The sequence below is a fragment of the Pteropus medius genome, unplaced genomic scaffold (genome assembly GCF_902729225.1).
Source record: "Pteropus medius unplaced genomic scaffold, Ma_sr-lr_union100, whole genome shotgun sequence".
Classification (NCBI taxonomy): Eukaryota; Metazoa; Chordata; class Mammalia; order Chiroptera; family Pteropodidae; genus Pteropus; species Pteropus medius.
In genome coordinates, this window is record NW_024349802.1 from 11539050 (window position 1) to 11550717 (window position 11668).

At 43.2% G+C, this 11668-nt stretch overlaps 3 protein-coding genes across 3 annotated transcripts in view; all 3 read left to right on the plus strand.

Moving 5' to 3' along the window:
• The window catches only part of LOC120581458 (protocadherin gamma-B3-like), a 3364-nt gene extending 1798 nt beyond the window's left edge, over window positions 1–1566 (plus strand). The window contains exons 1-2 of the mRNA XM_039836377.1: window positions 1–655; window positions 1436–1566. The exon at window positions 1–655 is cut by the window's left edge and continues 1798 nt beyond it. Coding sequence (XP_039692311.1) covers window positions 1–655; window positions 1436–1441 — 661 coding nt within the window. The 3' untranslated portion in view covers window positions 1442–1566. The remainder of the gene's footprint in view (window positions 656–1435) is intronic.
• The window catches only part of LOC120581195 (protocadherin gamma-A3-like), a 142910-nt gene that overhangs the window by 30484 nt on the left and 100758 nt on the right, over window positions 1–11668 (plus strand). The window lies entirely within an intron of this gene.
• On the plus strand, window positions 1709–8257 carry LOC120581451 (protocadherin gamma-A6-like). Its single transcript, XM_039836370.1, has 2 exons — window positions 1709–4169; window positions 7759–8257. The coding sequence occupies exons 1-2, from the start codon at window positions 1743–1745 to the stop codon at window positions 7813–7815; spliced, it is 2484 nt and encodes an 827-aa protein (XP_039692304.1). The 5' UTR covers window positions 1709–1742; the 3' UTR covers window positions 7816–8257.

Consider the following 11668-nt stretch of genomic DNA (forward strand, 5'->3'; position numbering starts at 1 on the left):
GGTGGTGGCGGTGGACGCGGACTCGGGACACAACGCCTGGCTGTCCTACCACGTGCTGCAGGCCAGCGAGCCCGGACTGTTCAGCCTGGGGCTGCGCACGGGCGAGGTGCGCACGGCGCGCGCTTTGGGCGACAGGGACGCTGCCCGCCAGCGCCTGCTGGTCGCTGTGCGCGATGGGGGACAGCCACCGCTCTCGGCCACCGCCACGCTGCACCTGGTTTTCGCAGACAGCCTACAAGAGGCGCTGCCAGACCTCAGAGACATTTCCGCACCCTCTGACCCCCAGGCTGAGCTGCAGTTTTACCTGGTGGTGGCCTTGGCCTTGATTTCAGTGCTCTTCCTCCTCGCGGTGATTCTGGCGGTTGCCCTGAGCCTGCGACGCGCCTCCAGCTCTACCCGCTGGAGTTGCTTTCAGACAAGTGCTGTCTGTTCCAAGACTGCACCCGAGGTTCTTCCTAACTACTGCGAAGGGACTTTGCCTTATTCCTACAATCTATGCGCTGCCTCGCATTCCTCAAAAACTGAATTTAAGTTTCTCAATATAAACCCTGAACATGCTCCACCACAAGATCTTCTATGTAATGAAGCCTCTTGGTTTGAAAGTACCAGCAATGACAACCCCAAAATGACTTCTGAATCAGTTAATTTACAACAGGTGAGTTACTTCAAAGTCCTTTCTTCCCATAAGTTTAATTAGGTTTCAATTGATTATTTTAGAGGTAAAAAGTATATAGGCTAGATAATGATTTTATTGTATTTAATTGATTTGGGGGGCATACAACGGGAGTGTTAGAAATTCTTTGTTCACTTGCCTATATTACAGTTGTTCTTTCATAAAAGTTGCCTTGTGATGATCTTGAAATTTTTGATTATCCTGAAACAATTTATCCTGAAATATTTCTAATACATTAGTACCTCACATTCTCATTGTGAAACATATTACCTAGACGTAATTAAACACAAATTTAGGCAATTAAGTGACTTACTTAGTTTCAATGCAGCCCTAAACTACGGTTTGTATATAATGTATAATATAAAAATATTTTTCAATGTAGCCCATATATTCTCATTCCTTTTCATGTTTTAAAAAGTATACACAAATATTGGCTAAATTAGAGCAGATCTTAATCTATACATTTATAAAAATAGATCATGACAACACTTAACTGACACTAAGTGGATTGGTTCCAAATATGTCTCTGGTTGTTGGTACCCTTATCAAAAATGGGACAAATATAAATGATGGTGGAGTGTGATAATTCAAGATTTACAGGAAATCGTAATGTTATTTGTTCTCCAAGGCCCTAAGAAATATTGCCACGAAATGAGTGATAAATTCCAGGGAACATATAAAATTATTCAAAATAGGCTCTTTTATTTTTCCGAATGCTTCTCATTCTTGGGGACAAAAATTTTACAAGTGTCATCTATGCAGATTTAGCAGAAATAAGTTCCTGTGTATGATGGTTTCACAAAAAGGATGCAGTATTATATCAGGACTCTAAGCGTCGCTGTTCACTAACCCGGGTAAGGAAAGCAATGAGAACTCGAGTTACATCCTCCAAGCACAAAAGCAGATCAGACATAAAAGCTCTGCAGCTGCACAAAAATTCTGACCTAAAACGCTTCACATAGGATCTCTGCTTGTTTATGGACCTTGACCTCTAATTCTGAGAAGCTCAAGAGTGTGAGAACCTGTTCCCGCCACTCATAATCCCAGGGAAGTCCATAAGGAGCCAGTAATGGAGGCTCCGCAAAGATGCTGGCGGCACTACAGTGGGTTAGTCCTGCTCTTCAAGATCCTGGGGACGCTGTGGGGGGCCCAGGCCGGGCCAATCTCTTACTCCATTCCTGAGGAGCTGGACAAAGGTTCATTCGTGGGCAACATCTCCAAGGACCTGGGGCTGGAGCCCCGGGAGCTGGCGGAGCGCGGAGTCCGCATCGTCTCCAGAGGTAGGACGCAGCTTTTCGCTCTGAACCTGGGAAGTGGCAGCTTGGTCACCGCGGGTAGGATAGATCGGGAGGAGCTCTGTGCTCAAAGTGCGCGGTGTCTGGTGAGTTTTAATATCCTCGTTGAGGATAAACTGAATCTTTATCCCATAGAAGTAGAAATCTTGGATATTAATGACAATACACCCCAATTCTTAAGGGAAGAATTGGAGGTGAAAATTCTCGAAAATGCAGCCCCATCCTCTCGTTTTCCGCTAATGGAGGTCTGTGACCCAGATGTGGGAATGAACTCTCTTCAGGGCTTCAAGCTCAGTGGAAATAGGCACTTTTCAGTGGACGTGCCAACTAAAGCCCATGGGCCCAAATACCCAGAGCTGGTGCTGGATGGTGCCCTGGACCGGGAAGGAGAAGCTATTTACCATTTGGTTCTTACTGCCATGGATGGCGGTGACCCTGTTCGCTCAGGTGTGGCACGAATTCTGGTAACTGTCTTAGATGTGAATGACAATGCTCCAGTGTTTACTCAGCCTGTCTACAGTGTGAGCGTTCCTGAAAATCTGCCAGTAGGTACGCCAGTGTTGTCAGTAAACGCCACCGACCAGGATGAAGGAGTCCATGCAGAAGTAACATATTCCTTTGTGAGGATTACAGAAAAGATCTCAAAGATTTTCTGCTTGAATGTTTTGACTGGAGAAATATCAACTTCTGCAAGCCTAGACTATGAGGACTCCAGCTTTTATGAGCTGGATGTTGAAGCCCGGGATCGGCCAGGTCTACAAGACAGAGCAAAAGTCTTAATAACTGTCTTAGATGTGAATGATAATGTACCAGAAGTGGTAGTTACATCTGGAAGCAGGTCAGTTGCTGAAAGTACACCTCCGGGAACAGTAATTGCTCTTTTTCAAGTATATGATCAAGACTCTGGGCTGAATGGCCTGGTAACTTGTTCCATATCAAGAAGTCAGCCATTTGAACTGGAAAAATCAGTAGACAATTATTATCGATTAGTGACCACTACAGTTCTAGATCGAGAACAGATATCCCTGTACAACATCACTGTGACAGCCACAGACAAAGGAGTGCCACCTCTGTCTACAGAAATGCTTATCTCCATAAATGTGGCAGACACCAACGATAACCCGCCCGCCTTCCCCCAGTCCTCCTACTCTGTCTACGTCCCTGAGAACAACCCCAGAGGTGCCTCCATCTTCTCTGTGACTGCACACGACCCTGACAGCGATGAGAACGCCCGGGTCACCTACTCCCTGGCTGAAGACACCATCCAGGGGGCACCTCTATCCTCCTATGTCTCCATCAACTCCGACACCGGCGTCCTGTATGCATTGCACTCTTTTGACTATGAGCAGTTCCGTGACCTGCAGCTGAGAGTGACCGCGCATGACAGTGGGGACCCACCACTTAGCAACAACGTGTCGCTACGCATATTTGTGCTGGACCAGAACGACAACGCACCAGAGATCCTGTACCCGGCGCTCCCCACTGACGGTTCCACCGGTGTGGAGCTGGCACCTCGCTCTGCAGAGCCCGGTTACCTGGTGACCAAGGTGGTGGCAGTGGACAGAGACTCAGGCCAGAACGCCTGGCTGTCCTACCGCCTGCTTAAGGCCAGCGAGCTAGGGCTCTTCGCAGTGGGACTGCACACAGGCGAGGTGCGCACGGCGCGGGCCCTGCTGGACAGAGACGCCCTCAAGCAGAGCCTGGTGGTGGCCGTCCAGGACCACGGCCAGCCCCCTCTCTCGGCCACCGTCACGCTCACTGTGGCAGTGGCTGACAGCATTCCGGATGTCCTGGCCGACCTGGGTAGCTTAGAGGTCCCGCAGGACTCTGACGCCTCAGGCCTCACGCTGTACTTAGTGGTGGCAGTGACCTCGGTCTCCTGTGTCTTCCTCGCCTTTGTCATTGTGCTGTTGGCGCTCAGAGTGAGGCGCTGGTACACGTCGCACCTGCTCCAGGCTTCAGGAGGTGAGCTGGCACACGTGCCCGCCTCGCACTTTGTGGGCGTGGATGGGGTGCAGGCATTCCTGCAGACCTATTCCCACGAGGTGTCTCTCACTGCAGACTCACGGAAGAGTCACTTGATCTTCCCGCAGCCAAACTACGCAGACACGCTCATTAGCCATGAGAGCTGTGAGAGAAGCGATCCACTTTTGATCCAGGAAGATTCAGGTTTCCGTAAAGAGGAAGAATCCCTTGTTCAGGTGAGGTTATTGATTTTGTTGGTCTTAGTTGAACAGGAAATTTTAAAATTCTCTTTACTCATTGCTTAGTTGTTTTAGTTGTTTGTGGTGAGTTATACAATTTTAAGGTTTTCTTTTATACCAGTAGAAGTCTATGAAACCTTAGCTTCCTCGAACTTCATGGAAAAAAAATCTTAATTTATGCCATAATTTTTTTTTTTTTATTTTTCACCTCTTGGGAAGCTCTTTGGGAAGCTCTCTGTGCCTTCGTTTGCATACATCTCATTTCTTGGGGTTTCTTTTTTCCTAGTATGTGCAATTTCTGAAATTCTTTTTCTAATGTGAAAAAAACCCTGAATTGCAGCCTCTGTTAAAGAAGATCAATAATCATGTTCCCCCCAGTTTTAAATAATAGCAACTGCTTTCTAAAATGATGGAGATTTTTTGAGAGATATTTCTATCTTTACCACTTAGTAATCCAAAACTATTTTTATAAAAAATAAGAGTAATTGGGAAGACCTGAACTTTGGTGTTTGGAGACCTGAATACTAAGTCTGGAACTATCTGTTATTCACCTCAGGCCAGTCACAATATCTATAGTCTTCAAATTAAAATTTAACTTGAAAAGACTCATCTTATCTACCTGACACAAATTCTGGGAAAATAAAATATAATAAAATAACTGTATAAAAGTCATTTTCAAACTATAAAGCAGTACAGTGAATGAGTATTTGTCGACATCACCATTATTATATCATTAACAAATAAATGTAAGTACCTGATGCTGTATGCCTACTACAATGTCTCTGCAATCTGTGTGCTTGATAGTATTTAAAAACAAAAATAAAATTTTAAATATGCTCACTTACAAAATATACCTTTAAAAATAGAGGTGTGACTAGTGAATGGGAGAATGAAGGATAAATAGTGCTCGAATAAGAATTTAAACAATTAGCACGTTTAACCCAGATAAAATAGGGCTCTGTCATGTAGGAACTCATTCAAATATTTAAGGAAAGGAGGGTTGCCATTTGGAAGGATAATTAGTATGATTTATTGTGGCCCAAAGGTGTGAAATTCTAAATCAATATTTGTACTATTTACATTTTAGCCATTATTGTAGAATTATTTATTTCCAGATTCCAAATGTATATGACTAACCAAGAGATTCCAGTCATACACATTTTCAAATCTGATTTGTTTAGACATTTGCGATATAATTCTTTGATGCTTTTAATGAGAATTTAATAGTAAATGATTTTAAAGGTCTTGAATCTTGAGTATTGGTCAAGGGAGTCAGATTGTTTCTCATACAAATATTACAATTTATTTCACACACTCTGACAGTTAAATGTTGTTTTATTATATCATCAGTTCTGGATGATTTAAATTACATCCTGAAACTTCATTGTTATAAGCAACGCTCACTAACTGGTTTTATGAGTAGCAAACTGGTTTATTTTATTCTCTTACCTGAATCATCTATGACCATTTCATTTAAACAAATAAAATATTTTACTGACAGAAAAACTATTAGATTCTACTCTCACAATAGTCATTCATTCATGTAGACCGACCAAGTGTTAAATCTTGGCAATCTTGGAATTTGCTAAGTTCTGACTAAATGAGGCAATTTAAGCTACATACCATATAGGTCATTATGAATAAGATAGGCATTCTGAGATTTTGAGCATATACTGAATTTTGAAGCATCAAGGGAAAAATCTACCAAATTATTGGGCTAATTTGTTATCTCTGAAAACCACCAGTTTCTGATCAAATTTCTGTTGAGGTGGAAGTTGTCAAAGGGGAAGGAGTAAAATCTCAGAGAGAATCACTGGAAAATTCCTACATCTTTGCCTGGGAATGAAAACCCAAATAGAACTCCAAACAAATGGTTCCGTGAAGAAAGAAGAGAAGATAATTCAATGCCTGGGGAGTCAAATAGCCTTTCCGTAGAATTTTTTAAGGCAATGAAGGTCAAGATTCTTCTTAACAACTCAATCAATAATAACATACTTCCTTTCAAACTGTGAAATTATTTCAACTTTATATAATAGGTTTATTTTATATTTAAACATAATGTGATGGTCTAGTAGAGACTCTTGATATTTAATTTTATATTGTAGACTAACTTAGAATACTTGATACTAGAGACAATGCAGCCATTTACTCCTAAAGTATTCTTGATGTTTAGACTATGTCTATAATTTCATCTGTCTTGATCTTATTTATTTGGCTCCAAATAAAGTGCTCAGAAGTAATGTTAATTCAGACTTTTAAGAAATAGAATAAGAGACAAATATGAGATGACCCTGAGTTTTGAAGTATCAGATAGAAAAAATCACAACATTAGGAGCCATAATATCCAGACATGAAAATTTTGTTTGCAGATATCTGCAAATACTCATGATCTTTGATGACCATATGCTTTGTCTACATCAACAAGGAGTTCAAAATTACTACTAAACAAATAGTATTTAATTCCTGTTTATGGAATTAATCTGTAATACTCATATTGGTTCCTTTGAACAAACAGTTCTTTTATCTACTTGGTGAAAACAAACATGACTATGAATTCTTTGGATAGATATAAACAGCATTTCATTCAAAGTATTCCCTATATTTTGGAGCAATGTTATCAGAGAGCAAAAATAGATTACTTAGAAACTTCTCACCAACTAAGCTAAGCATTTTCAATATTACTTCTGGTTCCTCCTCTTGGTGCTGCTACCTACTCCCCTGGGGCTTAAAATAATTTGCAAAGCAAGGCTAATTCTTGCTACGTCATCATTCCAGAGCAGGGCACTCTCTTTTCTCTTGCAACTATGTAGGAGGAACTTTGTTTTATTTACCAGCTGAGGGTAATCACAGATCTATCAATGATTGAGATTTATTTTATTAACATCAGTTGAGAAATGAGAACCTCGAAGGATCCTCTCAGACCGTCCTGCATGTATGCTCAAAGGCTGTCTAGAGACCCACCTTTCTTTAATTATTCTGGAATAAGATAGAACGATTATTTGACTTGCATGATGAAAAGAAGCAGTCAAGCCAAGACCCACTTTCTTATGAATCCACAGCCTTTAGGACCCCTGCAAATTTCCACCTTCTGTACAAAATGAGTTGCTTCTATAACTGATTGTTGCTACTTGGCTTCTCACCTAATCTCTAATGGCACCTTTTGAGCATAAGGCATCAGCCAAGGCCAATAATGATTCCCTTTTTCTTCTCAGAAGACTGGGAATGAGTATATTTATATTCTGACATCGGTTCTACTACTGGATAGTTCAAGACAAGGCGATTCCCTCTCATTTTAGAAATCATCAAAATAAAGGTATTGGACTAAATTATCTCTAAGGTTCTACCCAATTGAAAACTTTATTAAATTACCTCTTTATATTTTAAAGTAAATTTTTACTATCTGAGTTTTACATGGTGATGTTTAGTACATAGTATGCGTTCAATATTATTTAATTAATTTAAATTAATTTTACTCTGATGTAAACAGTTCCTATATAACAACTTTCTTATTTATACAAACACCGTTTTAAATAAATCACACTTTTTTTTACCTGCAATGGCTGATTTTTATCTATGTGCAATAAAGTGTGAGGCAGTGCCCAAGAAGCATTGCAAAGTTTCAATGCAAACCAAAGAATTCTGAAAAATCATCTGGCATTAATAAACACTCATCCATGAACATTGTTGCATCAATTCAATTTCTTAAGATGGGTTTTTAAATGATATCAGAGATATATGGATTAAAGAAATATAAACGGAAGCATTTTGAAGGATAAAATAACTTTCTGAAAAATCAGTTCTTGTGCTTCAGTATGGTGCAGTAACATAGTAAGGACTCTGAGCGCCGCTGTTCACCAGCCAGGGGAATAATGGAGCAAAAAGATCTGCCAGAACTACGGTGCTTTTACAACAAAAAGAAACGCCAATTTGAGACAAACTCTTTTCCAAGAGGCACCAAACTCAGATCTCTATTCTACTGGATTCTCGGCTCCTTATCTGAATACAGAGGGCCCTACGCGGACAGACTGGCATCCAGAAACACAACAGGAGGTAGCCCAGGGTCTAAACAATATCTGCAAGACAACGATGGCGGCTCCGCAGAGGGGCGGGGATTACAGAGGATTCATCCTGCTCTCCATCTTCCTGGGAATCCGGAGCCAAGCTTGGGCAGGACGTATTCTCTACTCTGTGCAGGAGGAGGCAGACAAAGGGTCCTTTGTGGGTAATATCGCTAAGGATCTGGGGCTGGAGCCCCAAGAGCTGACGGAGCGCGGAGTCCGCATCGTCTCCAGAGGTAGGAAACAGCTTTTCACTCTTCATCCGCAAAGTGGCAGCTTGGTCACCGCGGACAGGATAGACCGGGAGGAGCTCTGCGCTCAGAGCGAGCGGTGTCTGGTGAGTTTTAACATCCTGATGGAAGAGAAAATGAATCTTTACCCTATAGAAGTGGAAATCACAGATGTTAATGACAACTCTCCTAGGTTCTTGACGGAAGAAATGAACGTAAAAATAATGGAGAATACAGCCCCTGGGGTGCGGTTACCGTTAAATGAGGCTAGAGATCCGGATGTGGGCACCAACTCCCTCCAGAGCTACCAGCTCAACCCCAATCACCACTTTTCCCTGGTTGTGCAAACTGGTGACGACGGAACTAAGTATCCGGAATTAGTGCTGGAGCGGGTGCTAGACAGAGAGGAAGTAGCGGTTCACCACCTCCTCCTCACAGCCTCTGACGGCGGCGACCCGCCCCGATCCGGCACTGCCAGCATCCAAGTAACAGTGGTGGACGTGAATGATCACGCGCCAGTCTTCTCTTCGCCCCAGTACCAAGTAACTGTACCTGAGAACGTGCCAGTGGGCACAAGACTGCTAACAGTAAATGCTGTCGACCCAGACGAAGGAGTCAATGGGGAAGTGACATATTCTTTTAGGAAAATAACTCAAAAAATTCTACAGATATTCCAGCTGAACTCCCTTACAGGAGAATTATCGACTTTAGAAGGTCTAGATTATGAAGAATCTGGCTACTATGAAATGGAAGTTCAGGCTCAGGATGGTGCTGGTAGTACAACAAGGGCTAAAATACTGATCACCATTTTAGATGTGAATGACAATGCCCCAGAAGTGACCGTAACATCTGTAAGCAGCTCGATCCCTGAAGACACTCCTCCTGGAACAGTAATTGCTCTTTTCTATCTTCACGACCGAGATTCCAGGAAGAATGGTGAGGTGACCTGCAGTATTTCAGAAAATCTTCCTTTTAAATTAGAAAAATCAATAGACAATTATTACAGATTGGTGACAGCAAAAAACCTAGACCGGGAAGTGCGCTCTGTGTATAACATCACACTGACAGCCACAGACGGTGGAGTCCCAGCCTTGTCTACGGAAACGCACATCTTGATGATGGTGGCAGACACCAATGATAACCCGCCTGCCTTCCCCCAGTCCTCCTACTCTGTCTACGTCCCTGAGAACAACCCCAGAGGTGCCTCCATCTTCTCTGTGACTGCACACGACCCTGACAGCGATGAGAACGCCCGGGTCACCTACTCCCTGGCTGAAGACACCATCCAGGGGGCACCTCTATCCTCCTATGTCTCCATCAACTCCGACACCGGCGTCCTGTATGCATTGCACTCTTTTGACTATGAGCAGTTCCGTGACCTGCAGCTGAGAGTGACCGCGCATGACAGTGGGGACCCACCACTTAGCAACAACGTGTCGCTACGCATATTTGTGCTGGACCAGAACGACAACGCACCAGAGATCCTGTACCCGGCGCTCCCCACTGACGGTTCCACCGGTGTGGAGCTGGCACCCCGCTCTGCAGAGCCCGGTTACCTGGTGACCAAGGTGGTGGCAGTGGACAGAGACTCAGGCCAGAACGCCTGGCTGTCCTACCGCCTGCTTAAGGCCAGCGAGCCAGGGCTCTTCACAGTGGGGCTGCACACAGGCGAGGTGCGCACGGCGCGGGCCCTGCTGGACAGAGACACCCTCAAGCAGAGCCTGGTGGTGGCCGTCCAGGACCACGGCCAGCCCCCTCTCTCTGCCACCGTCACGCTCACTGTGGCAGTGGCTGACAGCATTCCGGATGTCCTGGCCGACCTGGGTAGCTTAGAGGTCCCGCAGGACTCTGACACCTCAGGCCTCACGCTGTACTTAGTGGTGGCAGTGACCTCGGTCTCCTGTGTCTTCCTCGCCTTTGTCATTGTGCTGTTGGCGCTCAGAGTGAGGCGCTGGTACATGTCGCACCTGCTCCAGGCTTCAGGAGGTGAGCTGGCACACGTGCCCGCCTCGCACTTTGTGGGCGTGGATGGGGTGCAGGCGTTCCTGCAGACCTATTCCCACGAGGTGTCCCTCACTGCGGACTCACGGAAGAGTCACTTGATCTTCCCACAGCCCAACTACGCGGACACGCTCATTAGTCACGAAAGCTGTGAGAAAAAAGATTCCTTGTTAACATCCATAGATTTATATGAATGTAAGGATGAAATGCAAAGTATTCAGGTAAGTTCAGTCATTCATTTATCTTTAGGATATAAACGTGGAGGAATTATCTTTTGTGTGAATTTCTTCTTGTTTTGTGAAAGGTGTTTTGAAGATGGGGCGAAAAAATTTTAAAGAGCTAAAGCAAGTTTAATGGTTTATTTCAGTGGTGATTCTTTATCATGCAACAATTAATTGACATAGGTTTTGGTATTATTTCCATAGTGAACGTCTATGGACAAGAATGGGAATAAGTGGACTATCACATTTTTATACCTTCCACCTATTTCTACTTGATGTTCCTAATTCATGTAGTTTATGAATGTGAATGAATTATGTCTTTCTCATTGCATTTGGTTAGCAGAAGCCTTATTCTCAGAATCCTCTTTAAATCAGATCTATAAAAGGTTCTTGAAGATGGTTTCAGTCCGAAGTTTTCTTTGGTGTCTAGCTTCTGTTTTCATGTACCTCGACTTGGTAGCCTTGAAAAATCTCAGCTGCTTCTTGACCTTCTAAAAGCATGATCATTTATTAAAGTTAGGTCCTTCTGGAAGATTGGGTACATGCTTAAAGAATAAAATAAAGCTGTGTAAAGCTTTACTAAGATCTATAACAATGACAGACATGGAGTCTAATGCCACACTGAGGGTCATTTTTCAAAACCAATAAAATATGTCAAATAAAATGTCTTTTTCGAGTATTATAAGTTACATGTTTTACCACAAATTTCCAATGTGCAGGTATAGTGGTGCAGCCATATGAAGCATGACTATAGGCTCTCCAAGTGGGAGATGGTGCCTTGATGGAACAACCACCTCATACACTCAAGTCCTAGGACAGTAGTCAGACTTTGCTTATTGGGTATGCTGAAAAATTCGGTTAGAAATAATCAATCTGGGATTAACTACTTCCATACTCTATAATATTTCAATAAAGCTCAATGTATCAGTTGATTAGCATCTGGAAGGGGTTGATGATGAGGTAATCTTGTTTACTTGGACCTTTTG

Bases quoted from the DNA above. Each gene is read 5' to 3' on its own strand.
- LOC120581451 (XM_039836370.1), top strand. From the start codon at position 1,743: ATGGAGGCTCCGCAAAGATGCTGGCGGCACTACAGTGGGTTAGTCCTG. The intron at 4,170-7,758 runs GTGAGGTTATTG...TGTGCAATAAAG, and splicing joins AGGAAGAATCCCTTGTTCAG to TGTGAGGCAGTGCCCAAGAA.